This window comes from Pipra filicauda, unplaced genomic scaffold, assembly GCF_003945595.2.
Source record: "Pipra filicauda isolate LSUMZ 115617 unplaced genomic scaffold, ASM394559v2 scaffold141_size4267151_pilon, whole genome shotgun sequence".
In the NCBI taxonomy this organism is placed as follows: domain Eukaryota; kingdom Metazoa; phylum Chordata; class Aves; order Passeriformes; family Pipridae; genus Pipra; species Pipra filicauda.
This window is the reverse complement of record NW_024103896.1, coordinates 2,799,790-2,827,625: the sequence shown is the minus strand read 5'-3', so window position 1 is coordinate 2,827,625 and position 27,836 is coordinate 2,799,790. Positions and strand designations below refer to the sequence as shown.

The window sequence follows — 27,836 nt, the reverse complement described above, 5'->3', positions numbered from 1 at the left end:
TGATTGGAATAATGACCTCTATAAACGACCTCATCAAAATTTCACCAAAAGCAGGAGAAATGAGAGGTAATTTAGCATGCAGCTGTACACCCCTCTTTGCAGAAGACATGGTTTGGGTTTTAAGTAATGTCAGGTGAAATTCCTCTTCAACTAGACTAGAAGGAAATATGGAAAGCACAATTCAATGTTTAAAACTAGAGAAAGGAGGTTAAAAGTTCTGAATGTTAGTCTCTGTTCAACTGATCCAATAGAACACGTATAGAAAGTTGATTTGGCCTCTTTTGATTAAAATTGAGGGTGTTGTCAGGAACCACGATAGTAGTGGCTACTGTCACAGGGGTAGGGCTTCACCTTTTATGCCTCAGTTTCTAAGTAAATTTCTAAAAATGTTCGGGTAGTGTTTGTGAAACTCTAAGGTCAAGATCCTTGAGATGATTAAATACCAACCCCCTTGGCTTTTGATAGGAATTAAGTACCTTCTAAGGATCTGCCCATGCAGCACTTCTCTTTCTTCAGTGCTTCCTTCATTCAGCCCATGCCTTATCTCCTTTGCTTTGCTTTACTTCACTTCTCTGCTGTTCCTGTCTCTTACTTAAAATTCTTTGTTAGACCCCAGGTCAGTGGATGTGGTTGAGAAGGTTAGGGAAGTTAAGAGGGTGTTTGTAGAGCAAATGGCAGGCAGGAACAGGGAAATGTGTCCATACCCTCTTACATGTGTGGACATGCACACAAACAGGTCACTAGACTCTGCACTTACCTGTCAGATTAGCAATACTCCCACTCTCAATTCTGAAAATTTGTTGACTGTAGGCCTTGGATGAAATGGTGAGTGGGTGGAAGAAGTGGAATGTCTGTTTAAGGCTGTAAACTACATTTGAAAGTGTCAAAAATGTTTGTGATGCAGAGGTCTATTTGCCTAATATAGAAAGTGCACATTGTCACATCCCTGAAATTTCTTATGCAAGAGTGAGAAGTCAAAGAGGTGTTTGAATGCTGCAGTAAATAATAATACGACTTGTTGCCAAAACTCTAATAAGTTAAATCCTGCTAATGTATTTAAAGCATTTCTTTCTTAAGAAGGTTATAACTCCTTGAATTAATTGAACTAAATTTAAAATAAGGCAAGAAAAGGAAAGAAAGCAGATTCTACTTTGAATTTCCTGCACAGTTTATTCCCCTAGTTAGATGGTAAGAAGCTGATGCAGAGACTCAAATTAAGACTGATATCATATCATAGTGACATACCTCCATGTTAGTAATTTCAGATTTTACTAAACCTTTTAAATGATTGATTTAAAGACCAAAACACAGTACTTAATAAGATTCTATCCCTTGGTGGAGTTTAGCTTCAGAAACTAGGGTTAGGGCTTTTTATTGAGATGCCTTTCTCAGACCTCAGTCAGAGTTGGTACCTAAAGAAATTTCATTATTTGGTCTGAACATATTGCTACCTTTTTAAGGGGTGCAAGGCCCCAGAATATTGGCTTCTTTTGCTTTTCCTATAATTAAAAAGCTCCACAAAACATTAAATGAGTATTTAGCACAACACTACAAGTGGTCCCCTGGTATCTGTTGGATTTTAGTTGAATTTAGGGCCATCAAGTTTTGGCACAAAATTTACCAGAGGTGACTAATGTAGTCATGCATTAGGTGGCTTTTTAAAGAACAAGCTGCAAAACAGATAAATTAGAGTAAACACAGCATTTCGTTGGTCTTCCTTAGCTATTATATTGTTATCTTCTTCATGTGAATAAAAGTTCTGATAATCTTCATTCACCAGCTGCAAACCAAAATTCATTTTCCTGGTGTGACTAATAAGGAATGGGTTTTTTTTCATTCAAAAAGATTACTGTGTACTGCAAAGAAAAAGAAAATAATGAAGCTGTAGCAGGACAAAAGAGAAGATGCTGAAAAGAGCTGTTTTTGAACTTGTTAGTCTGCAAATTGCATTTTCTGTGTATGAAGTTTTGAAAATGAAATTAATTTCTCCCCTTTATAATAAGTTACTTGAACCTATGGTGTGCAAGAAAATTATTCTATGTCTGATACACACATGATTATGTATATATTATGTTACAGTGCCATTCCCAGAAGTGAAAGACCTTCTAGGTACCTATCATGTTTATGGTTTAACAGGTGAGATCCCAAAAGAAGAGCAAAGCTCTTTATTTTTTTTTTTCATGTGTTATCACTAAGTATTAAAAGCTATAAATATGAGCAGAGGCACCTGAGCTTGACAGCTTTTTTGGTTGGAAACAGCCACTCCTGGTCATGGTGACCTAGTAGCAGTGTTTGCTATCAACTACAGCTGTTTGCATCTCTTCTTTGACTGTAGATAACCCATTGGCCTTGTCTACAGAGTTGATACAAAAAACCATTTAACAGCTGGCTGCTTGACCCCTAAGGTGGGTCCAGACTACTTAGAGACACATTGACTTGCTGCTGTTCCCTGCGCCAAAATGCACCATTATGCTCTGCTGCTGTCTACAAAGATCACGTTCAGGTGCAATCCCACAACAGAAAACACATTTTAGAAAAAACGCGCTTTGAAAAACTGGCGAGTGAAAAAGGCTCTGATTTTTTTTAAGGAGCTCTGTAACTGTTGCTGTATATTTTTTTGGTCTGAATGTTTTCATTTTAAAAAAATCCTTTAATAAGTCTATTGAGAACTTCTAGTCACTAACCTTAGGGCAAAATTATATTGTACTGCTTGATATTTGTGCTGAGAATGCCTCTGGAAATGGGCTGTCCCATCTCTTTGTCACATACATGGTGTGGCTTGAACTAAGAGAAGACAAGGGAAATTTTCCTATGTGTCTTCGTGACAGTTCTTTCCTTCTTCTTGTCTCTTACATGAGTGCAGGTGACCTTGAAGAGAGATGTCTATTTGGGCTACCTGGCTCCTTCAATCCACAAGTCCTGATCTTTTGAGACTTTAGGAACAAAGCCAAAAAGTAAGGTTTTCCCCTTCAAGTACAAAGAGAGGCTTTGACTTACCTAGAAACAAGATAGCTGTACTGTTCTCAAACGCTTTAGAAAGCCTCATATGAGTAGTATAGAGTAGAGATAAGGAGGTCTTTAGTGGACATGAAGGGAGAAATATGAAACTGGAGAAATATTTCTAGTGTGGATTAACTTTCTCTTGATTTCAGTTGATAATTTTGTTGGATTCCAAAGCTCGGTACAAACTTCTCAATGAGAAACCTAAAGTCTGGGTTTTCCTACCAGAATATCTTTCATGGAATGCTTTTCCCTGTATATGAAAAACAGACATGGATAACAGTAATGACATTAAAAAATACCTGGTGTAGCCCTTGTATGTGGGTGGTTGATTTGGTTGTGTTTTGTTTTCCTGGCTTGAGGAACTATACACTTTTTTTATCTCAAAAAAAATTAAAATTTACAAGAGCTCCACTTCCTAAGATACAGTGTATTGTTTTCAAAATAAACAGCTCCTTTTCTCTAGAAAATTTTGCAATGTATTTGAAAACCCAAGAAACCCATGACATTTTCCTATCTTCATCCTATGACGAAATAGTAGCCTATGATCCTGTGCATCCACTTGATTTTTCAAGGGCTTCAGTTGGATACTCAAAAGCTGTAGAACCATTGATTGTCATTTGACCTACTGTGAGTAAAATCATATTTGTTGTTATTGTATCTTTCAAACTGACTGAACTAAACAGTAGTGTGTGACTGTTTACTCTTAACTGTATAAAATGTTAACCCTTGCCTCAAGGAGACATTAGACCTCTGATTTCTTTTATTCCTGACCCTGCCACAGACTTCTTCTGTGGCTTCAGCGCATGACTTGTTACTATATATATATGCCAGGTATTGTATTATTTAATGCTACTATCTAGTTCTATTTTCAACATCATGATTGATGCTTGCAGGTGATTCAGTTTTATGCTGATTTCGCCAAAAGCAGTAGCAGTATTGTCATTGTGTGGGCACCCAGATGGGATTGTATTAAGCAAGTAATCTACTGCAAAAATATTCTTTCAGTCCAGCCAGTGACAGAGGTAGGAACAAAGCAAACACAAGGCTAAGTGAGGAGTTCCAACCAGCACCTTTTACCCCCCAAGTTTCCAGGCTTAAACATCCCCCCTATTAAAAGTATTGCTGATTATCCCTTTAAGGGAAAAATGTTAATATACAAGATCTAATTACCTCTGTCTAAGCTGATACGCCTACAGTACCTTTTACATAACCCAAACACTTGAGTTCCAATTATACAATTATATTTTAACTTGTATTAAGTGCTATTCCTTTAGGGAGGAGACTTATACTGAATATTTCAGCTAAATTCCTTCCTCAATGTGGGCAGATATATGGTAGAGTCTGATTTCATTACAATGCCAGAGACTTGGGAGTTTTTAGTTCCTTTCCCCTTGAATAAACCAGCTGGCTGTTCAGAAAGCCCATTTTTCATGTGTGCAGCACTGACAGCAGTATCTGTACACGTATATCAGTTGCAGGCTATGAAGCTCATGTTCTTTGGGTCAGCAGTGGCACTGTTACTGCAATTAGACGTATAATGATCTATCTACACTCAGTGCTAGTATACTTTCTTTTGCATACAGCCTGTGGCAAGGGCCACATCTCTAGAGGAAGCGACCTGTTCAAATGTGGAGGAAAGGCCAATGTTTTTTTTAATACTATATCTTGGTCTAGAGATTGATAACACAAAAAATTGTGTCCCTTTACTGAAAAGATGGATGACTCCAAGGACCAGTCTTCCTTTCTGATATCTTCACTCAACCTCTGTAAGACACAAAAGCCCGCATCTGGATAACTTGTTGAAGGAAGGCTATTTGCTGCACACTTTTAATTGTTAACATCAATGAGGTTTGTAGGTCACCTCTTCTGGAAACCCAGAGCCTAAGTTTAGAGTGAGGAGTCTGAATGTATTCCTATGCTCAGAGCTAACTCAAGTTTTTTTGAACATCCGGGAAAAGTTGGGACTTGACCTGAAAGAGCACAGGAGAATAAAATAGATGAACCAAGAAAAAGTGAGTGGAGGGAAACCCTAGCAAGCAAGACTGGGGACTGCTGGTCCTCCCTGTGGTGGATTAAATACTTGTGGGATAATGGCTCTGTTGGAGGGGAGGAACCAGGTCCCAGAAGTGTTCTGCTTCCTTCCATACCTCAACATCAGCCTATGCCAAAGCTGGAACAACCTACAGTGCACTTACAGAGCTTGTGCTAATTTCATCACTGCCATGGAGGTTACCTTATCAGCAGCTGAAGCACTCGCTTTAACCCTATTTCTATACTACATTGTAGTTATTCCTGCACAGTGATTAAGTTTAAAATATTCCCTGCTTAGAAAACCAACTTTTGGAAATGTCGAATGAAATTATCACATTGGGCTGCACCCATCAGATAAACTGGGTTCCTGCCCAAAGAAAATGCGAACATAATTAATTACAAGCTAAAACTAAATTATTAAAACATCATACTTATTGTAATTATAAAAATCCAAAAAATCTGGTGGTAAAGTTCCCATGGTAACCTTAGCTCTGTCTCCTGTGTGCATTGGATATGTGTGGATGTTTGTGTAAAATAGGAACATTCATTATCACGGTCAGAGTGATTTAGGACTTGCTGATCAAGAAGATGTTAATCAGACCAGAAATCTCATTTTTAAAAGTGATTTATTTTTGCTATTTCTATAGCCAAGCATTGCAACATAGAGAAGATTTTTAATTTCTGTCCAGTCTGATAAGTATTCCTGCTAAAGCATAATGCCTGAACCATCCATATCTTGTCGTAAATCTGATCTATCATTGTTCAAATTTAGCTATGATTGTGACAGACACCCTGCAGTCATAAATCTCTAGAGCTAGTAAGATGAAATTGGCATCCATTTTTTCCAGTGAGCTCACTAGTATCAAACATTTGATTACACACTGCACTGTGATGCTAACATTTAGTACTGCAGAGCTAATTTCACTCATAAAATTTTCTTTAAAAGGGTTAGGCACTGTTTGCCTATCCATCAAGGATTATGGAGGATGCAGGGGTCTGATGACATAGCAGAACTGTCTCCAGTCCTCTGATATTATGACGGCATTCCAGCAGGCATTCCCAAGAGACACTTCCTTAATTTGTTCATTTCCTTCCCCTACCTCACCCATGTTCAGTTTTTCCGAAATGTCCACATCAACCATCACTCTCTGGCGGAGCAAGGGGACCAATGATCAGGGAGGGGAGGTCTTAAGTGCTGATGTGGGGAGAGATCAACAGCTGTAAGAAATTTGAGCTATTTTGTACAGGCAGAGTAAATAAAGTTTTGTGAAAAAACCTCACCACATATTTTACACTTGTGAAATGTGTCTAGATGGTGAAGGCATTAAAGGATACTATTAATTTTTATTACTGTCATGAGATTCTGTGAATGGCACGTTCCTGGTGGTGAGCTTTACAAGTCTTATGTAAGGTACTTTTCTAAACTACAGCTTATTCTTGTTTTTTTCCTTTTTATTTTCTTTTTTTTTCATGTGGTCGCCTGTAACTCTATTTTCAGTGTGGTTGCTCAGAAAGAGGATTAATACTTTAGAGGAAGAACTGAAGGTGTAAAATTTTTCCTATACAAATAAATAAACATCCTTGAATCTACTGAATATGACCGTATTCTTGCTGACCTGTTGTGTAAAGTCAAAAAAGACAACATTGTATATACATAGCATAAGCATAATGTATCTATAAATATATTCTGAGCAGACACATAGAATAATAGGAAGAACTGTGGTTTCTAAAGTCCCCAAGACATAAACCAAAACACAAGTAACAATTCACTGTATTGAAAAGCTGTGAGTATATAAACCAGATGTAAGTATCAACTCACTAAGAATTCATCTAAAGAGAACTGAAAAATATTAAGAAAGAAACCTCAGAAAAATTCTATTCTGTTGTCATTGAGAGGATGGGATTAAATGTTAGAACAATTAAATTTCAGAATATCTTCAGACACTGAATTGCCTTTAAATATAGGAAAGCTGGACATACTGAAGTAGAGCAATAATTTCAATGTTTTAAGTACACATTGTTTTATTGTGAGTCATGAGGACAAAGTCTAGTACTTAGCATCCTGCTAAAATTAAACAGCATAGAGGTTTTCTGCCAAAGTCTTTCAGAATTTGTATATTTTATTTATTCGGATATAGCACAAAAGCTAAAATATATATTTATGCCCCTGAAGACACTTGAAAATACAGAACAGTTATAATCCCCAAATGTCCTTCGTCATAATTACTTTTCTTTTGTTTGTAGTAACATTTGTTCTATTTTGTTAGAAGTATGGGTTTGAAATTAAACTTTAAAATCAGTTGGAATATATTTGCAATAAACCTAATGATAAACTTCTTTAGATTAGTTGTCTCTGATATAACCAGTGGATACCTCTGTGCTCATGTCAGTAAGACACAGTCTCTGGGTTATGGGAGGTGACATCAGATTTCTGTGGTTATTCCCAGGTAGATGAAACCAGGCATAAAAGAGCCCTCTTGCAAATGCTGTCAGAACAAAGGGATTGCTGAACAGGGGGCAGAGGAGGAGTTAAAAGGAACAGAGGATATACACAGAGGAGAGTGAAACACTTCAAAGCCAGCCTCATCAGGGCTAGAATTCTCCAGGAAGGTGGAGGATAATGAAAGCAACACTACTCTAGTCTTCCAACCCCTGAATGACAGCCAAATGCAGATTCATTGCTAACATTAATGGGTTGAAAATCTCATTATCTTTGATAGTTTTTGTTACCTCAGACAAAAAATTATAGAACTGGGGCAAAGAAGGATAAGGAATGCTCTCTTACCCCATAAGCGTGAAATATGAATAGCAACTTTAATCAGAGATATAATAGGCTGCAGAAACTGTGAGTAGACTGTCTGGGGGGTTGCGTATCTGATGAGAGATCCTGCTGGTTACAGGCACACTGAAACATAAGCATAGTCTGCTGTGCCCCCAGCACGACTGATCCTCAGTGTGTGCCACAAACATGTGCTGACTCTGTATTCTGTATTACATACACCCTGTGTTTGTTTTCTGCCAGTCATTCAGTTGGAGCTCTTCCAAGAGCACATCAAGCCTGCTTAGCTTTTCTGGGCAGATAATAGTGGAGGAGGGATTAGGCGTGCCCAAGTCACATCCCAACACAGCTCTTATGACTGGGAGGGTAAAAAAAAATGCAGGAACATCACTAAGAATTCTGAAAGGAAAGATACAAGAATTTGACAAACAAAAGAAGGGACCAAGTCCATACTCAGAGTAGTGGGTGGACAATTATGTCCTGATTGAGATCCTCAACACTGTAGGAGAAAAGTGTACGGCATCACAACTCTGGCTGCAGCAAAAAGCATGTGTAGTTTGAGGAGCAGAGTTAGTTAACAGAAACCAACCCACTGGGTGTCATTAAAGGAAAGATGTGAGAAGGAGGATGGATTATATCACTTTGCAAAAGTTGGCAAGAGCCAAAATGTGTGTTGCTAAGATTAATCCTCACAGGAACAATGAGCAGCAGTTCATTTGTAGATAAATCCACTATTGAACTGGAAGTAAAAGGGATAGTTATGAAGTTGGACTTGGCGCATATACTATTTGTTGCCAAAAATAGTTGTTTTCATTGCTAGGCTAGTAAATTTACTACTCACAGTAAAAGAGTTAAGTGCTGCACCTATTGCCATCAGTGTGCAAAAACTAAACAAGGAGAGGGGTCTCTGAAGAGCAGAGTTTGCTTTGGAATCCCTACATTAAAGAAGTATTGAACTAACTGGATGATCAGCACATTTCCTTAGTACTCATCTTTTAATGATACTAAGGAAAACATATTTCTTTTACTAGTGGAAAATATGGGAGATCCTTTTCATCATCAAGAAGACTCCTAAAAATGAAAGAAGCAGAGTGGAGGTTGGAAAAATATTCTCCAGGAGTAATAAACCTGCCAAAACATAGACATTTATCAGCATTCTAAATGTCATAGGGTGTCTGAGACATCCTCCAATGTGTCTGTGGTAGATATGTCACCACACCTATAGGAAACCCATGACTTTGTCCAGTGACAGCTGAAGGCCAGACAGGTCTCTCTGGTACTAAAATGTCATAAACACCATCATGTCAGCTGATGAGCATGATTATAGTTTCCAGAGGCATCAGAAGAGATGACAGAGACCAAGCAACCTCCATTTCACACATTTTGGTAAAATATCCCTTCCCTAAGGAATCTGAGAGCAAGCAGTTATTAACTTTGTTAAAAAAAAAAAAAGGGAATCATGTTTCAGTCAAAATTTATGCCAGATGTTTTAATGAACTTGATATATCAATAGATAACATAGAAAAACAGTACATTAATGCTTTTTCCACCCCTGGAAGATATTCTTTCCTTACATGTCCATTTGAGATGTGCTGGACAACCAAACTATTTCACTGGGAAGCACATCTGTGATATCCTCACAGGGAGTAGGACCCAGAAGGTTAGAGAACCATGACTAGATGCTCTCTGGAGCAAAGTAGGCTGCTGGGTCAGAGCTCAATTAAGTTCTGTTGTATGATATATTTGATTTTTGGGGATACTGATAGTTCATAACATGTTGATACCTGTATCCTCAATGCACATGGTTTCTTTGAGGGAGAGCAACAGAGGGACACTAATGTTTTAGTCTTACTATAGAGTTTGGGAAGCTGAGAGAATTAGAGGATCTTATTTTACGTATGATCTCCATAACTGAAATGCTAAATTTCTTTCAATCCTCTTATTCCACTCTATGAAGCCTGGAAATGGCTTTGGCAATACAGGTGATAAGGACTGAATAGTTTGTTGCAATACAGAAGACGACTTTCAATTGTAGCTGCAAATATCTCATGCCCCTATTCCTGGGAAATCAATCTAAGCTAATATTGATCACAAACTGATGGTTTGGAAAATCCTCACTTTTACATAAATAAAAAACTTTTTGTCATTGTTGGTAAAATGTATGATTCACAAACCGAACATAAACCTGTAAGAGAGCTGCTGTTTGTAGACAAACTCTTTCATGCATTTAACCAAGGTTTAGTAGAAAAAATTGTCCTAAGCCTAAATTTGTTTCCTGAAAACTGAAATTTAATAACCGGTCTGGTCTGCCAGAGCATACTCAAATGAAGACACTGGAAAATGACTACATTTGGCAGTGGCATGTATTTAACACATTTTACTAATTTTGGGAGAAATACCTGGAGCAGATAGGAGCTGGGCATTAGAAAGATCATCTGCAAAATTTTACAGAAAAAATATATTAAATTGAAGGTAATTTAGAGTGAACAATCCATGAAAGATGGTGCAAAATATATTAAATTTGCTTCAGCTGAAGAACAGTATTGCTGATTGAAGTCTTGCAGAAGGTACAAGTCTACAAAATGCAAAAGAGGCTCATATTGGTTGGTTGGCTCATATTAGGAAAAAAAAAAAAGGCTTGCCAGGAAAAAAAAAAAAAGTCCTTTATTTCTTTATCTTTTCAGAAAAATCCTACAAACCTCTGTGTTTATGCTTGATGGTTAGCCTTACTGTATCAGAAAATGCTCCCAGGAAAGAGGAGCTCAAGTATCTCATCCATTTTTGTAGCAGATAGTGCAATTGGCTGAGTAATAGCTGAGAACAGATCTTAGTTTACTGAGAATTTGTTTAAGTACTTTTCAATAAAGGTTAGTTTTTAATCGTGTAATCTCTCATCCCCATAGTTCCCTGTCTGAATGGCTGGTGAAAATAATGTAACCCTCAGAATGACTATTGCAAAATCAATCAGATTTTGCTCCATATTCACTATTTTCAAATTCCAGTATGGCTCTAGTGAAGTGGTCGCTGCTGGTAGCTCTGATTATTAGAAACCTGAGAACACATATATTTGCATTGTCAGAAATGACATCTAAAATCATTAGACACTTTCAAATGGGAAAAGAAAAAATACACAGTTGATATAATTTGAAGTCTTGGGTGCTCCTACTTCAGGTAATGGTATTGTACACCTCTGTAGTAGAAAGTGGTAGAAAGTCTGCATGGCCCAACAGAAGGTCTTCTTGCTTATGTCCACACTACTTAAGTCTGACTCCTTCTAGAGAAGTTTTGGCCTGGAAGGGGCCAGTTGGAGTGACCCAAAACATGTAACATCTAATAATGAGGATAATGAGTGTCCAGGGTTGAGCATGTTCCCGAGTCTCCTTTTTTTTTGCAATGCAACCATTTCCAGAAGTAGTAGTGTTACAGTATTCCGGCAGATCAAGCTAACCAGATTGGGGAGCAACTTGAACTTACTATACTCATGATGTTTTCTAATCATTCATTTTGTAATGGGAATGAAAGGCGTGCTTTGGAGAATGAAAGGCATGCTTTGAGGACTATTGCTTTAGTGGCTGAATTTCCTGGACAATAGAGCAATCTCATTTCTAAGCCTTGCAGTAGGTACCAGACAAGGGATAAAAAAACCTCTTAGAGGATCTCTGGGGAAAAAGTAGTCCCTGGATGCCACATGAGCATCAGTGGACTGATTTAATTTTTTCCATTTTATGAGTGGAGTATAATATTAAGATTAGAGAGAAGTGTATTTCCAATAGTTGTATCAATATTTGTTTTTATGGAGAGAATTAATTGTAAAAAGAGGTGGTTTATGGGATGACAGTATAGAAATCATGATTTGCTAGAGTAGCAGCAAAAAGTAGTAGGTTAGCAACAGAGTAAGCCTATATTTGGTAACCCATGTGAAGGCTCACATCTATGCTCTGGTCTGATACAGTTCTTTCATTTGGTTCCTCACCTTTTCTATCACTTATTCCCCTACTACTCCCTTTCCCTCCAGCTCATCCAAGACAGTATTAAGCAGATACTGAAATTACAGAGTAGCTAACCAGAATCATCCTTGATACATCTAAGCAAGGAGACACATAGTGTAGGTGTGAACTCCAGAGACTTGGATCCGGTGATGCCCTTTTCCACAGATCCTCACCAATGCTTTGTTGTTATAGAAGCAACTAGATTAACAGGAGACAGCAGCAGTGATTTTTTTTCTGTGTTTAATCCCAATGTAGATTTATTTCCTCTGCCAGTTGCACACTTTCTTTTGAACCCTTCTCTGTCTGTGCCTCAGTGCATCATTGTGAGTTTAAAAATTCCAGTTTCATTCCATGGCACAAATATCTGTCAGTCAAGTATAATAATACATGGTAGCAAGTGTAGAAGCTTTAACTTAGTCATAGCTGCCACTTAATAAAGCCAATTTCTGATGGATTAGGAGACAAGTCCGAACTGTTTTAGGTACAAACAAAAAAATTGCTGCCTGTTTTCCTGGGCTTTTGGGACTTGACTTTTGCTTAAATCCAAGAGGGCACGAGACATGGAGGCTGTCAGATCATGACTGCAGAAACCCTAGATGCAGTACATCATCCCAGTTCCCACATCCAGATCAAGAATTAGAAAGGGAGGCAATTCCTAACATGTTTATTATGTAAAACATATTCACAAACTGAGGCATTGGGTACATTGGCATAATTATCCACTGCTGTCAATGGATATGCTGGTGCTGAATGTGATTAACCTGCAAGCACAGCCAAGAACTATTCTTGTTTCAGAAAGCCCATGTTAAACCTGCCTGCTTGTGAAACTGTGCTCAGTGCTGCTGTAATTGCATCCATTGCTGGCACATGTTGTTAATAACAAGCATTTTTGCTGTTGTAGACAAGGCTAAAATGTAAGGATGTTGCAGTGAGCCAAAGCTTGAAAGCCCTCACTTAGCTTGTATGCTCAGGATTTAAACTACTGGGGAAACTTTATGTTTCTGGCTACTTATCATTACATACAACATGTTCTTGGAAACCACACCACATTTAACAGCAGTTAAAGCCATCTGCTGCTCCTGAATTTTCACTTCATTCACAAGCCTGTTTTAAAAGTATTTTTGGACGTGTCACCAATGTGCTATCAGCTGTTTATTATTCTGTTGTAAATTGATAAGCAGAATTACTCAAATTTTGAAAGGAAATTGTAGCCTCCTGTATATTTTTTAGCTTTTCATTGAAACTTGCCTTTCTCTCATTGTCTGACATAAATGAAATTTTTAGTTTAAAAGCAATTATCCAACATGAAAGTTCATCCTCTCATGCTAATTGCTGATTTAAGTGACTATTAATTGCATAGGTGTAGATTCTGCAGAATTCATCTATAGTAATTACATCACTGGCATAAGGAACAGACTTGAACTTAGCACTGTGATCACAGATACTGTTCAGTAGATTGAAGTTCCTGTAATTGCAAAAATTTTTCATATCTTTCTCTGTAAATACTATTATAATTTTCTTTACACATGTTTTCTCCCTATGTTCATGTTTTATTACTATTACTTTGCATAGCAGTACTTCAATGCTTTCTACATAAGATTATCAGGAACTTTGATTTTCACGACATCTTCTTTTGAAGACTTTTTTTAAACAAAGAACTTTATTTTCCTCAGTTTTATTGGTGTGGCTTTTGGTTTTGTGATACTGCATGATATTCTTGTATGAAGGTAATTATTGTTGGGCCATGTGACTTCCCAGTATTTCGTAGGTGCTATTTTTTTTCCATGGCAATAAACTGATCCTTCCCTAATCTACAGATTAGCAAGGCTTTCGACATGATAGGTGTATTTAAACCCTTGTAAAAGTGGAGTACTTTGACACTGAAACTTGTTTGGTTCTAAGTCTTGTGTAAAACTTTTACTGGATTTGGGATTTTGGATATTTAGATTTATGGTAGTTCATAACATTTAAAGTAGCTTGACTTTTTTTTTTTTCTTTAGTTAAAGAGCAGGAGATTTAGATTTTTCACGCAATAAGCACCCAATTTTTATATTTAAACTATATTTTTGTATTTAATAATAACTACTATAAATGACAATGTCTCCTAGAAAATAGAATATCTCCTTAAAATAAAAAGGACTTTTGGGGGTGAGATTCAGTTGTCTAAGATAGGCATATAGTGCTATTTTAGATGTCCTATAAGATCTGAGATATGCATATGGCTGTCAGAAATGCCAGAAGGAAACCCATACCATTCTGAAGAATCAGCTGGAGACAATGCATCTAATGACATGAGACAACTCTATTTGGGATACTCAATCTCACCTTTAAGGTTTCCACATTTGTATTATACAGTTTGATGTTTAAGAAGAATGCTGTTTTAAATACTACTTCACTTGCATTTGAGTTCATTCAAAAGACTATTTTTAAAAATGGGACTACATTTCTACATCCACTACATCCACTAGTGTAATTTCTAAACTCTTACTTTGGAAACAAGTGTGTATTTATTTTATTTTGAGTTATCAGAAAGGAATATGCCTTTTGCTGTTAGCTGGCTGTTAATCATCTGGTTCCAAATTAAAATTGCTAAAATTACTGGGATATAAACCTCTCAGGGATGAAAGCTATAGTCACAGAATGTAGGACATGGAAAGGACTGGAAACTTTCAATGTTTTAGCACCGTAGTAGTTAAAGTTTTTTTTTCACAGCAGCAAATTTATAGTGATTTCTCTGGTTTTTCTCTCAGTGGAGATAACTGATCACTATCCCTATGTAATATCCTGTTTTCAGTCTTTCTTAGGTTATGAGTCTCCTCTTGTGGATTTCTTTTGGCTTTTTCAGTGCCTATCTGAAAACATAGTACCCCAAAATGATACAGTTCTGCTGGTGTCTTTTTATCAGTGATTACAGCACAATAGTTATAACCCTTGTCCTTATACACAGCAATCATTCATATTTTGAGGGAAGGCCATTTTACAAGAGAACCTTACTCCTTGCTCCTCCTTAGTTAATGATCTCCACAGGGGTGTTCCTTACTCTGTATTTTTGCATCTGGGATTTCCTCTGTTAGGTAAATACTTACTGCTCTGTGTGCATTTCTTCTGTCTGTACTTATGGAACTACACATTTCTTTTCAAAAGTCTCCAAACCCAAGTATTCAAAATAAACTACATATACACAGAAACTTACTGTGGATAAAGTGCATCAGCTCCAGCAGACTTGTACATAAAATGCTTCCCAGTTGGCTTGGTGCTTATATTAGGGAATCCACAGCCACCCATTACACTGTAAAAGAAAGTACTCCAGGCTCCAGGCGTTTTTCATGTAAAAAACCTGTCCCTATAAGCTCAATTGAATATTCAGACCTCAATTCATCCCACTTCACTGAGGTGGGAATGCATCCTCTGAAGAGTGACTCAGTGCATTTAAGTCCTGAACCATTCTCAGGAGTTTCCTGTGTCTCAAAGGACTCTGCTCCTAGCTGACACATCTAAATGCCTGAAGACTGACAGCATCAATAGAAGCCTCAGTTCTTAAGAATACTGTTGTATGATGGCATTATTTCCTTTTAAGCAGAGCCAGAAGTCCCTTTTCCTTAGACTATACTTAACATTAAAAAGTCTTACACCCCGAGCTTTTTGACTATTGACCTTTCTCTATACCAACAGTGTTTCAAGACTTCCCTAAATGTTAGCCCAATGGTTTCATGCTTGCTGATTTTTATGCTAGCTATTAAAAAAGACTTAATTTTGCAGCTGAGAGTGAAAAACTGTTACTTTTTATACATAAAAAGAAGCGGTTTTATACCTAAAGGGTGTTTACAAGAAGGCTGGAGTAGGTACATTTTACAAGGGCATGTAGTAATAGAACAAGGGGGAATGGCTTCAAACCATCAGAGAGCAGGTTTAGATTAAATATTAGGAAGAAATTCTTCACTACGAGGGTGGTGAGGGTGGTGAAGCACCCAGGTTGCCCAGGGAAGCTGGATGACCTGTCCCTGAAAGTGTTAAAGGTTAGGTTGTATGGGGCTTTGAGGAGCCTGGTCTAATAGAAGATGTCCCTGCCCATGGCAGAGGGGGTTGAAAGTAAATGATCTTTATGGCCCTTTCACACCCAAGCTATTCTATGATTTCTCTTTCTTTTTTTTTTTTTTTTTTAAATTTGTATTAAAACAGAAACAAAAGGTCACTAAAGTAACTTAGTAAAAGGTGAGGATTAGCATTACATAAACATCATAATGAATATGGCCTTTGTAAAAGTGCTTTTCAGTTCCTTAGGTATTAAACATTGTGTAAAAAAATGCTATTGGATGCATAGCTACAGAATGGTAGTTTTGCTGTCCATAAAAACAGATCCTGGCAACAGGTCACTCCTTACTGACGTGGCTCTTTGATATTGTTGTTGTTTGTTATGAACTCCTGTGTTTTCTACAATGGCATTGACTCATGCCTATGTGGGAGACTGAATTCATTGCAGATTTTCTGTTTCACAAAAAATGGAAGCCTGATGTTCATTAAAAGCAAATGTATAGCTTCCTACTGTTAGAACTTCATAAATTCATAGTGATAATTAGAGTGGGTTTTAAAATTTAGAAGCAACAGGGTTGTTTCTAATTTTAGCTAGAAAGAGGTGGGCTGTCAAGAGAATGTTTATTTATTCCTTATAGCCTTCTTTCTTGATTTGCTAATAATTACATGAGATTGGTAGATGTTACATACTAAAAATAAACCTAAATACAGTAGTATAGTGTTAATTCTTGTAAAGAATACATAACGTGCTTTTTCTGCCTTCAAGGATAAATAGCTCTTCCATATATATTTATAATCAGTAATATGCACTCCCATTTTTAATACGATATAATGCAGTGCAAATTTATTTTTATTATAAAGCCTCTGGGCAATTCAGCGTGTGTTAACACCAATTTATGGCTTCAAGGGCATGAGTGAGCCCCCTCCCCCAAAAAACAACCTGAGAAGCAAGCCCACACAACTGAGCACCATATGCAAAGACGATGAAAAATCTGAGTTTGGAACATGTCCTGAGTAGATGTCTCTATGTACTTCCAGAAAGGCCAAGAGGAAGAAAATCCCACAGGTAGAGGCCTTCAGCTGGGACCTTTTCCTGAAATGGAATGGACTAATACACAGGTGAGAGTAGTGAATTTGGCTGTGAGAAATAAGTGAGGAAAGCAAATAGTTTCTGAATTGCTGCTTCATAATTTTGCCAATTTTTCTCTACCAATGCTTCCCTAGACCCAAAAGCACCCATTTCAAGTTAAAAATATTTGCCTAAATGCTTCAGTAATTGCCAAGATACTGTGTCACATAAGAAGCCTCAGCTGGTAGCCAACAGAGAGACTTGTCCTGAGCACAATTGTTTTAACCTGATTTGGATGTCTCTTTTGGATAGAGACGGATCATGCCCTGAAAATGATTGGCTCTCTCCATTGTCTAGACATTTTTTATGGTCAAATAACTTAGATGTAAGTGTCTAGACTTGGAGATCTCATGCAGTAGGGAAAATTTCACTTTATCTTTTTGAAATTTCTTTTTATTGCCTGTTGATCCAGCAAAGATGCAATCGGTCTCTGCGGTGTAATAGGCAGGACCAAACTAGGATATAGGACAGGAAGATTAAGTATATTTATGGACCTGAAGAGCCTGACAGACAAAAGTATTGTGGAAGTTGGTTTTGGTGTGGATTTTTGTGGTTTGTTTTGGTTTTTTGTTTGTTTGCTTTTTTAATGAAAGGACTTTTCCAATAGAGGAGTAGCCATTGAAACAGTAGTACAAAAAACCCCTTTAGGATAGTAACCTCTGTAAATTTCTGTTATCAAAATATTCAGTTTAGTTTATGTTGCATTTGTGTTCTCAGTTTTCAGTGTATGACCTCCTGCCATTATGATAATAGATATGTGTGAAACTTGATATTCTGCCTGTTTGCCAGCTGGGTCCTTTGCAATCTCAAGAGGAAAAGAATGCAGTTTAAGATATGAGGATAATGCACACTAATGGGATATTTCTTGTAAAAGTAGTCTAAAGTGATATATTGTTGATGTACAAATTGCTATCCTTTGTTATCCGGAGTTAACAAGACACTGGGATAAACAGGACAGATGAGGATTCTGAGTGATCTTGCACAGCTCTCTGCCAGCTGGACATCAATTTATAATGGCTTACGATGTCTTAATTATCCTTAATGTAAGGGCCAAAAATATATTGTGATTAAGGCAGCAATCCAGGATGAATTCAGCGGCAAGTGTAATGGATAAGAACTCATATAGTATATGTCTGGATACTCAATTTCTGCCTTCCAAGATTCTGAGAAAAATTTAATGAAGCTTATTTCTTGGTTTATTTTGGATGTGAATAGCTAATTTGTGCTGCTTTTTTGTAACTCTAAAATGAAGAAGAAATGATGCCAGTCAATCACTGTTTAATTAATTGTGTCATTTATTCATGCAAAGATGAACAAAAACTCTGATACCTCTTCAATACTGAGTGGCACACAGTAGGAGGGAAGTGCTGTTTGCTCCTTAACAAGCCCATATGGTGGTAGGAGATCCAGTGTCCCTACTGTACAAACAGCACTGAATCTTTCAAAGCATGTTAAACAACATCTGCCAGTGATAAAATAAGTAAAGCAGAAGGCTCATTACTTTGTAACTTTCACCTAAGAGCTTTAAAAAAGGATGCTGAAAAGATCTGTTGGAGAATTTTTTAAATTCTAAAGATATGGAGTGTGTGTCATGCTATTATTTTCACTTTTTTTTTTTTTCCTAAATAATGCTGTAGAGCAGGTTAGTTATATTGCAGCCCTGGAAAAAAATATTGGAAAGACTAATCAGCATTTACCTAAGAATGTAAGCATGAGAATAAATTAATGATGGTCAGCATTGTTTTAAAGAAAAGCAATTGTGTTAGATAAACTTAATTCCAGAATGTGAATTTGCTTGTTGAATGGTCCTAGGTTTTGTTTCGGCTTTTGTAAGGCATTTATGTAATTTTATATTGTATCTGTTATAAATAAATAACACTATACTGTATCAAAATAATATTCCTTAAGGACTGACATCTCAAAATACTAGTCAATGAGAAATGACCCTTGCATAAAAATTTTCAGGGCTCATGGAATCACAGAATAGAATCATAGAATGCTCTGGGTTGGAAGGGACCTTAAAAATCATCTACTTCCAGACCCCCTGCCATGGGCAGAGACACCTTTCACTAGACCAGGTTGTTCAGAGCTCCATCCAACCTGGCCTTGAACACTTTTGGTGATGGGGCAGCCACAAATTCTCTGGACAACCTGTACCAGTTCCTCACCCCCCTCACAGTGAAGATTTTTTTCCTAATAGCTAATTAAACCTATCCTCTTTCAGTTTGAAGCTATTCCCTTGTCCTGTCACTGCATCCTCTTGTAAATAGGCTCTCTCCAAAGTCTTCTAGGATTTAGAACTGGGCTTGGAAAACGTATTTCAATATTTTCACAAATTATTTGGGAAGCAGCATGAATTCTTGGATGTTAAAATTTGAAAATGATGCAAAGATTGAAAAAGTAGGAAACAAGGAGGACACAGTAATCAGATAGTGCCATCGAATTACAATCTAGCCTGGCAAACAGAGGCCATTCAAAGAAAATTGTCATTACTGAGAAGTATTACACAGCCAGAGGAAGCAATGCCAGCCATACATACATAGAGGCCCCCTACAGCTGAAATAAGTGATGCTAAGAATGTTCCAGAGGAAAGAATAGGCAACTCAGTGGGTCTTGTACTATGAACTTTGAGTGTAAAAAGCCCACTAAAAATTAAGAATAAGGAAGTGGTTTTATTGGCTGTGCAACAGTGAGGCTATGGAAATATTGTGCCAAGTTTTGGAGTCTATAATTTACAAAGGTATTAAATATATATCAAAAGAGAGAAAAGAGACTAGAATAGAGAAAAATTCTTCCAGAGAGAGACATGACTTAATGGCAGTGTGTTTCTGTGGGATGACTGGGAATAAGAGGATTCTTCACAGTAGCAGAGAAAAGCAGAATGAATACCGGAGTAAGAGCAAACCAAGGCCAGGCAGGTGTTTTTAGAAGTGAGAAAATAGGACAAACCATTAAGGAAAGAGGTAGATCTCAATCTCATTATATTTTTTGGATTAAGTGTTTTTCTGAAATAGATGCACGTTTCAGTTCAAGAGAAACTGTTGTCAGTGTTATGCTTGGCAGTACATTAGGCTAACCTCAGTGATCCAGTGATGCTTTTTGTCTTATACCCTGGATCTTTGAGGTGCCTGTTCTTTGCTCTAGCCCAGTAAGCAAAAACCACTTACCTGAAGAGACTTCTCACAAAAAAAAAAGGGACACCTGCATTCTTAGTCATCCCCACTTTTGTTACTAATGTCCCAGGGGGGAAAAAAATCACAATATGTTATGATGTTCTTATTTTTGCTTTGTTGTGCTTTTTTTGGAGATATGTCTTTTTTCCTTCTTTTTTTTTTATATTTTTTTTTACTTTTAAAATTTTTTTTGTTTTTTTCTCCATAATACAGCAAATCATTTAAAAAGCTCAGTACAACCACCTCCTGGCCTTCACACATGTGTAAAGGATGAAGTTTGAATTCTTCTAGATCATGAATTTCTGAATTAATTTTCCTTCATTGATTTTCAGTCTGGAGTCTCTAAATCTTGATTGAAACGGGAAGGTTTGGTTGAGAGGGCTTGATGTTTTTCAGTGCTGTCTGTCTGACATCTACATCTCAGTGATATTTGGTATAACTGGTTGAAGATTGGGTGGTCTTCAAAATGAAATTCTAGACATATTTTTTTTGATTTCTAGTCTCTTGAGTCGTGTTGGACAGCTTGCTTCATTCTCTTTCGTTTTGCTTTCTTACCTATAAGAGAGTGATTACATTTCCCCTTCTTTTTAAAAGGGCTTTGAGAAGCATTGTAGTGACTCAAGAGTTTTTAGACTTTTTCTATCTGTTTTACATAGTACTGATTCATTATTATACTACCATTACACATATTCTCAGAGCAGTGAATTATATATTCTCGTCTGAAAACACTTTAGAACCTTAGAGGTAAGAAGAAACTGCAACCCTACAAATCTGTAGGTGCACTTACCAACCTAGAGAAAGTATAATTAAAATGAACTTCATTTTGTCCCCCCACTACATCGCATTATAACATTTCTTTTTGAGCTCCCTGCTTTGACTTGCACCTAAAATAAATTACCTTTACTTATTCCCACCTTACTTACACTATATCATTCCCTGGGAGAAAGTGGCTCTCCTGTCTGGTTAGGTAAGGATAGAAGGGTCCGTTGTTCAATTGTGAAATCTTTCAAAAAGTCTTTGTCTTAATGTCTAAAAAACTTCAATGTGTCAATAATGAGGAGTCTAAAACTGGTGAAATCCTAATGAGAACTGTTGAGGAATGGATTGCATCTCTTGTCTCCTGTTTTATACTCAGCTTGGAAACTAAAGCTTGGATGCTCCATTTTTTTTCATTCTGGATTTGCTGAAAGCCTTCAACAGTGGAATTGAAGTCCTCAACACTGGCACTGGGATGTTATAGCTATGGATAAAGGGCTAATCTAGTTGGCATTCTTTGAATAATCTTAACATTTTGAGTGGGAAAACAGAACTGTGGTCCTGTACCCCTTATTGGAATTTGAAAAATGCAGGTGAAAATGTAGGAAGAGTTTGAGTCTTAAAACCTGATTGTATTAAAATGGAATCTCTCCATTTTTTGTACTCTCCTGAGAAATGTATTTATTAACTAACATAGCTATTTAGCTCTATCCACTGTTAAGTTTTCAGAAATAAGTCTTTGCTCTTGACTATATACCCCTATTGAATTATTTCTCTGTGAAGAATTTTTTGAGCTGCAAGTATTGCATGGACATCAGGAAGTCTTAATTTTGCCTGCAGTACCTTTTCATCGCTTGTACATGTACACTCGTGAGTAGTAGAGGAGTTGTTTTCCTTGTCTTTATTGTGTCAGTTGATGTTCCCTTGTGGTATCTCAAGGGGCTTTGTCAGATACTGCTCAGGCACTCCAGCTTATCAATGCTATGTAGCTGCCCTTCCAATCTCACAAGCTGAGCAGAAGAATTTGCTTTCCCTCCCACTCAAGCTAACAATAAAACTTCAAAATGTTTGATTTCATCTGAGACATTGCCCAATATTTCTAGATGAACAAACACAAGGGTCAACAACATTTGAGAGGCTTTGTTACCAAATATCTTTCTTATGGCTTGAATTCTGCTGAAAATTGTTGTTAAGAAACAGAAAATTATTGATCTCAAAAAGGGACTGTATTTGTGGACAATCCTTTCAAAGTGAAAGCCTTTAAATTTTTGGGTGGCTTCTATTGAACATCATCCTGGATATTTCTTATAGTATTAGAAATGTAATTAGGTAAAATGCCTGCAATGACCCCTGCAGATATATTTTATCTGAAGTGATTTATTCCTATGTTCCACTTTCCTACATAGAAGACTCTTCACTAGAGCTTCAGAACTGAAGCCTAGAGTCTTAAACAATCTGGTATTTCCTTTGCAGTCAGCAGCAAAGGTGACTGCTGTTTTTAATCATCAATTAAGTAATTCTCATATGCTTCCCTGCGGAGGTTGAGCATTAATATCCAGATTATGTAAAAGAAACTGAATATACAGATGGTAATTCTGCTCCACAAAGATGAGGAAAATAGTGGTAACATCAATATTCCATATTTCTTGTCCATGTTATGTGGGGTAAAGTGAGCGCTGGAGCTTGAAATAAATTTTAAAACTAGTTATTCTTGGCTTTTTTCACTGCTGTGATGTAATGCAGCATGAGTTGTTTAATTTACAGCAACAGAATGATTTGGGGTTAAATGTTATGGAGGCAATGAAGAGTTTGTTCTGCTTTTAATTGATGCTGTGACCTACATTGTTCCCCAAGGCAGCACAGACGTTTTTCAGAAAAGTCTCCTGTTAATTATAATTGTACTCTGTGGTGCTGGGTCAGTTGTCATTTTCATTATATAAACTTTAAACTAGAGGGGGTTAGTTCAGTTATTTTAACTCACACTAGGTAAAGTTGTTCTCTTGTATATAACTGTTTTCTGACATGATGTTGACTTCAGTCTCACAGTCCCTTCTGGACAATTTTGTGGGCTCCAAGAGGTACCTGTGTAGCTGTGGAGTTGCTGAAGGCACTTCTGGCATTCTTAGAAAATGAAGCCAAAAGTTCTGAATATTTGTGTCAACCTCCTGTAGATCCAATGTGTGGTCCTGACCATCCACTAACCCTGGTTTCTGGAGTAAGCCCTAACCTCACTGAAATACTGAATATACTCCATATTTCCTCCAGGTGGTGGCCACATCCACGGGGACTGTCATGTATACCATTTGCCTCACAGAAACAGGGAGATGTAACTTGGATGAAAGATGGCTTATGCTAGTGTTTAAAAGTCAGGCCTTTTTAAAGGAAAGAAAATTCATTTCTTATCTCTAGACAGTAAAACTTAAGGTTTGCTAAGTTTAATATTAGAATTTCCTGCTATGATTCCTGCATTTCTTTTCTTTTATAGGTATGTCATGTGGTCAACTTGCAATATCAGACTGTTCTTCAGTTTCTTGAGAAGTTTTGTTGTTGGTGGTGGTTTTTAGTTGTTGGGTTTTCCCCGCCTTCATGGCAGACATAGTATTTATTTTTTTTGTTATTATTTATTTAAATATCAATTTTCTCTTGGTAGGGCAGAAGCTCACTGACCTCCATTACAGCTTGCTTACTTGAAACATTTGGGATTTCCTGACTGTTTAGTTATACATAGTTGCTGTCTACAACTCCCAGGCAATTAGTGACAGGACAAGGGAAAATGACCTCAAGTCGTGCCAGGGGAGGTTTTGATAAATATTAAGAAAAATTTCTTCACTGAAACAGTGGTTAAGTGAAGAAGCTGCCCAGGGAAGTGATGGTGTCACCATCCCTGGAAGTGTTCAAAAAATGAGATGACAGGGCACTTTGTGATATGGTTTAGTGGGCATGGTGGTATTCAACTGAAGCTTGGACTTGATGATCTCTTCCAGAATCTTTAATGATTCTAAGATTGTATGATTCTACAGTAGACTTAGGCTGAATAAGTAGATGGCCATCATGAGAGCTACAAGTGCTTCCCAACTCTGAAAGACTGACCCAGCACTTCTGAGGCCAAAGGCTCACAAATCAGCAATCTTTGTAATCTTGAAAGTTATTAGACAATCTTCAAATAATTTTGTGAAGTCATCATTACACAGCAGTAAGGAACTGAGAAAGTCAGCTTCTGAAAATTTCCAGAGCCTGAAGTCATAAAATGAATTCACAACCTTTTCAGATATTTTCAAAATTTTGCAGCTAAGGGTAATTTTCTTCAAGAAACTTAAGAACTTTTATTGCTTCTGCAGACATCATGCAGATTTAATATATTAAAATCCTATTATTTATTGAAGTTGAGGAGTTGGGATATCCCTGACCATTGGGAATGATTGATGTAATTCTTTTATCTCTAAGCATAAATTCAGAAATTAATCATAATTCAACTTGCAGCTTAAAATAAAATAGCTTTTGCAATGGCATAATCTTTCTGAAAACAGAAGTATATTGTATCTTAAAATGTACTTCTATGTGACTTTACTTTACATTGATGCCTGCTGCTTCTGTCAACTGTCTAGATTGCTCAAAGCTCTATCCAACCTGGCCTTGACCACTTCCAGGGATGAAGTGTCAACAGTTTCTCTTTTTAAATTAATTATTGCTGTAAAGAAAGATGATAAAGGAACAGCTTTGTGGGATGTGTCACTGTCAGATTTCAAGTGCCATTATTGGGAACCTAGTGGGAAACTGAACCTGCAGAAGATCCAGTTTTATTCTTCTGTTTGGGAAATATCTGAGCCCTTCTCTCACATGGAAAATGTTTCAGTATTGATTTAAAGGAGGGACCCAAAAGTACATACTGAAAGTGGCCAAAGGACATTTTCATATGACTTTAGTGTACCAGATGCTTTGGGACAAAAGGGATAAAACTTTTTCCCTTTTGATTCTAAAGTACTTTTTAACACTGCTTATACCTCTGCAATACAACCTTATGGAGAAAGAAAAGTTCTTCCACTGTGATGGATATAAATTGTATTCCCTAGGTAGGCCAAGAGCTAATGCACTAATCTGAAACCTGTTCTAAGTTCTCATACTTCTGGCAATAACTACTTTTAATATATTCTGTGATTCTGTCATATGACACAGAGTCCCCATAAACTGCAGAAATACATATATTTTTCATCCTGGCTTAATGTTTATATTAGTAGGCAAACAGAAATTCTCTGTGCCCTAGAGTGCTGTTTGTTGTGTAAATTGTCCTTCCTACGTCTTCATATGATGTAACTAATTTTTTTTTTAATAGTCTTTGATTATTTTCAAATAACAAATTCTCAAGGTAAAAAGTATGTTTTGGAAGTGGGGGCTCAACATGTACTCAGCAAAGGTACTGTATCTGAAAAATAAATATACTGAATATTTTCATTAATTCTGATGTTTTATGAATTTTCAGATCTCCTAAACCAGATTGCTTCCTATAACCATGGCCAGGCATCTCATATTCTGGTTAAATAACCCAAAGATTTCATTATCCAAGCAGTTGTATGTGGTTTTTCAGTAACAGTGAATTGAAGAACTCAAAACTGATGTAATTCCTATTTTTAAAAGTATATAAGAACACAAGTCCTTGAGATCGACTTTTTTGCTTTTCAGTGGGTGTGGTTTTGGTCCTGAGGCTATGTCAATGTAAGGAAACATTTTTTTTTTTTTAATGCACGTCAGGCCAAAGTTCTTAGGAGTGGAGAGAAATAAGTGTCCTCACAGGCTTGCAGAGCATTGTTCAGAGACACTCCTAAGTTAGGCTGGCTCTTTCTGTTGATCGTGTAGAGAATGGCTGTTCTATAGATGAATCAATATATAACCTTATACTGGTAAAGGAGTTGCTTAGTTCAGCATAATTACTCTGATAGGAGAGGGCAAATTTGGGGTTCAGTCCTCCACAGTCTTTACTTGAGACAGTCATCTGGTGAAAGAAGAAATAATGCAGAATGATCCAGAGCCTTTTACTGATTAACTTCCTGTTAAACAAACAAACAAACAAAAACAAAAATAAAACCCAACCAAACAAAAAAAAAAAAAAAAAAAAAAAAAAAGAAAAAGAAAATTATGTTTTGAAAACTGTGACCTGAACTTTATTCATTAATTGATTCTGTGCATTTGAAACTGACAAACTATGTGACTAAAGGCTTGATCTTTTTAAAACCTAGCTACTATAAATTATCTAATCTGATGCCTGAAGCATTTGTCTTGGGCTTGTAATATGTCCTTATTACAAGCTTATATTGCAGAAATTTTCTGCTGCACTTCATTTACAGATCTGAGAATTTGAAATCAAATGAAGAGTTAAATGGCAACAAAAATGATGGGAAAAGATGTGACTGTAGGTATTACTTGAACTGCTTGTCTTAGGCTAAATAAAGCTCAGATTCTGTTTCCAGGTGAAAGAGAAAATAATCGTTTGCTTTCTTGAAAGATGCTTAACTAAATGTAACTGTTGACCAACAGTTCTAACCATAGTGAAACTTCTCCCTCTTTCCAGATTTTTAGTGAATTGTGGAACACAAAATGACATTGCATGTGCACAAACCATCTGTTTGTTGTGGCTGAGTATAATATGTCTCTAGATCTAATGGCATAATACAGTACATTCAGAGGAAGGAGGTTCAGAAGTAACTTAAGAAACAAGATGGGTCATCTTCATAAAAAAGACATGGATTTTCTATTAGTTCATCTTTTTGCTTTTGTATTTCTTAGATTACTTTTTTCAGGAAGAGAATCTGGATGATTTTCTTACCATAGGGGGAAATCTGAAGAGACAAAGCTAAGAGGGGGTTATCTTTTATGAAAACCTGTTTGTAGAAGACATTCAGAAGACTGAATTCTCTTGCAATTCATCATGATGAAAAATAGAGTCTAAGGCTTTGGACAAGTGGTGTCAGTGTCTTAAAGGAGAATTCAGTTTTAATCCGAATTAATTTTATGAACCTTTGGCTTTAAATCCAGATTTACCAGGTGAAAAAATGTATTTTTAGATGTAGGAGTGTCCCACAGATTAAAAGCAATATTTTTATGGGTCCTTGAGTATTTAATGTGAAGGAAGTATAAATAATTTTGTGGAGTAAGCACAAATTTTACACTATGCACTAAACTAAGTTCAGTGGAGTGTTGCTGAATACTGCAGCCTTGCTAGTTTACAGCCATAAACTGTTCATTTAAAATTAGTCACTGCTGTCACAAAGCTTAAGGTTTTCATACAATGTAGAAAGAGATTAGGACCTTCCAACTGATGACTAATTTTAGTCTTGTCCTTTGTTTTCATCTTGTATTAATATGCTGACATTGGTTGTTCTAAATATCAGTAGAGAGTTGCACTGCACTGAATTCAGTATTTACTTAGTGATAACTGCACCTCTATTTCTGTACAAAATGACTTACTAGTTTTTAGAAATAATATTTTGTTTTGTTTTAAAAAGAATATTCAGAAAATGGTACCGTGTTAAATATCTCATTCCCAACAGTCTCCTGGAGAAAACTGTGTACCAGAGCCAGAGATGAGAGTGATACCATTTACAGCACAGCTTTCTTAGAGGTTTGCACTGGCACTGAGCTAAGAAAACCAGGTCCCCTTCCACACCACTAACCAGGACTCTCTGCAGCTTTTCCTTGCCCACTCGTGTATCTCATTCCACTAGTTAGCATACAACAGCATTCTTGAGTTATTTTAGCATTGCTGATGTTCAGCTCGGTAAAAAGAAATATATTTCACTCTGGTGAGGTGATCAAAACAACCTGGGTGAAAGCATATTGTGAAAATGAAGAGGTTAAAAAAAAAGAATGCTAATTCTGACATCAAATTATATACAGATGCAGAAAAGGAATCAAAGTCTTTTCTAGCACCCCAAAGCATACCGATATAGCGT

At 36.8% G+C, this 27,836-nt stretch overlaps 1 protein-coding gene across 16 annotated transcripts in view; it reads left to right on the top strand.

The window, feature by feature from the left end:
* DLG2 (discs large MAGUK scaffold protein 2) overlaps window positions 1-27,836 on the top strand; it is a 995,087-nt gene that overhangs the window by 380,984 nt on the left and 586,267 nt on the right. For 11 of the 16 annotated variants that reach the window (XM_039378625.1, XM_039378621.1, XM_039378620.1 and 8 more), the window contains one exon: window positions 16,873-16,953. The exons of the other annotated variants lie outside the window; for them this stretch is intronic. In XM_039378625.1, coding sequence (XP_039234559.1) covers window positions 16,873-16,953 — 81 coding nt within the window. The remainder of the gene's footprint in view (window positions 1-16,872; window positions 16,954-27,836) is intronic. 16 annotated transcript variants of the gene reach the window in all.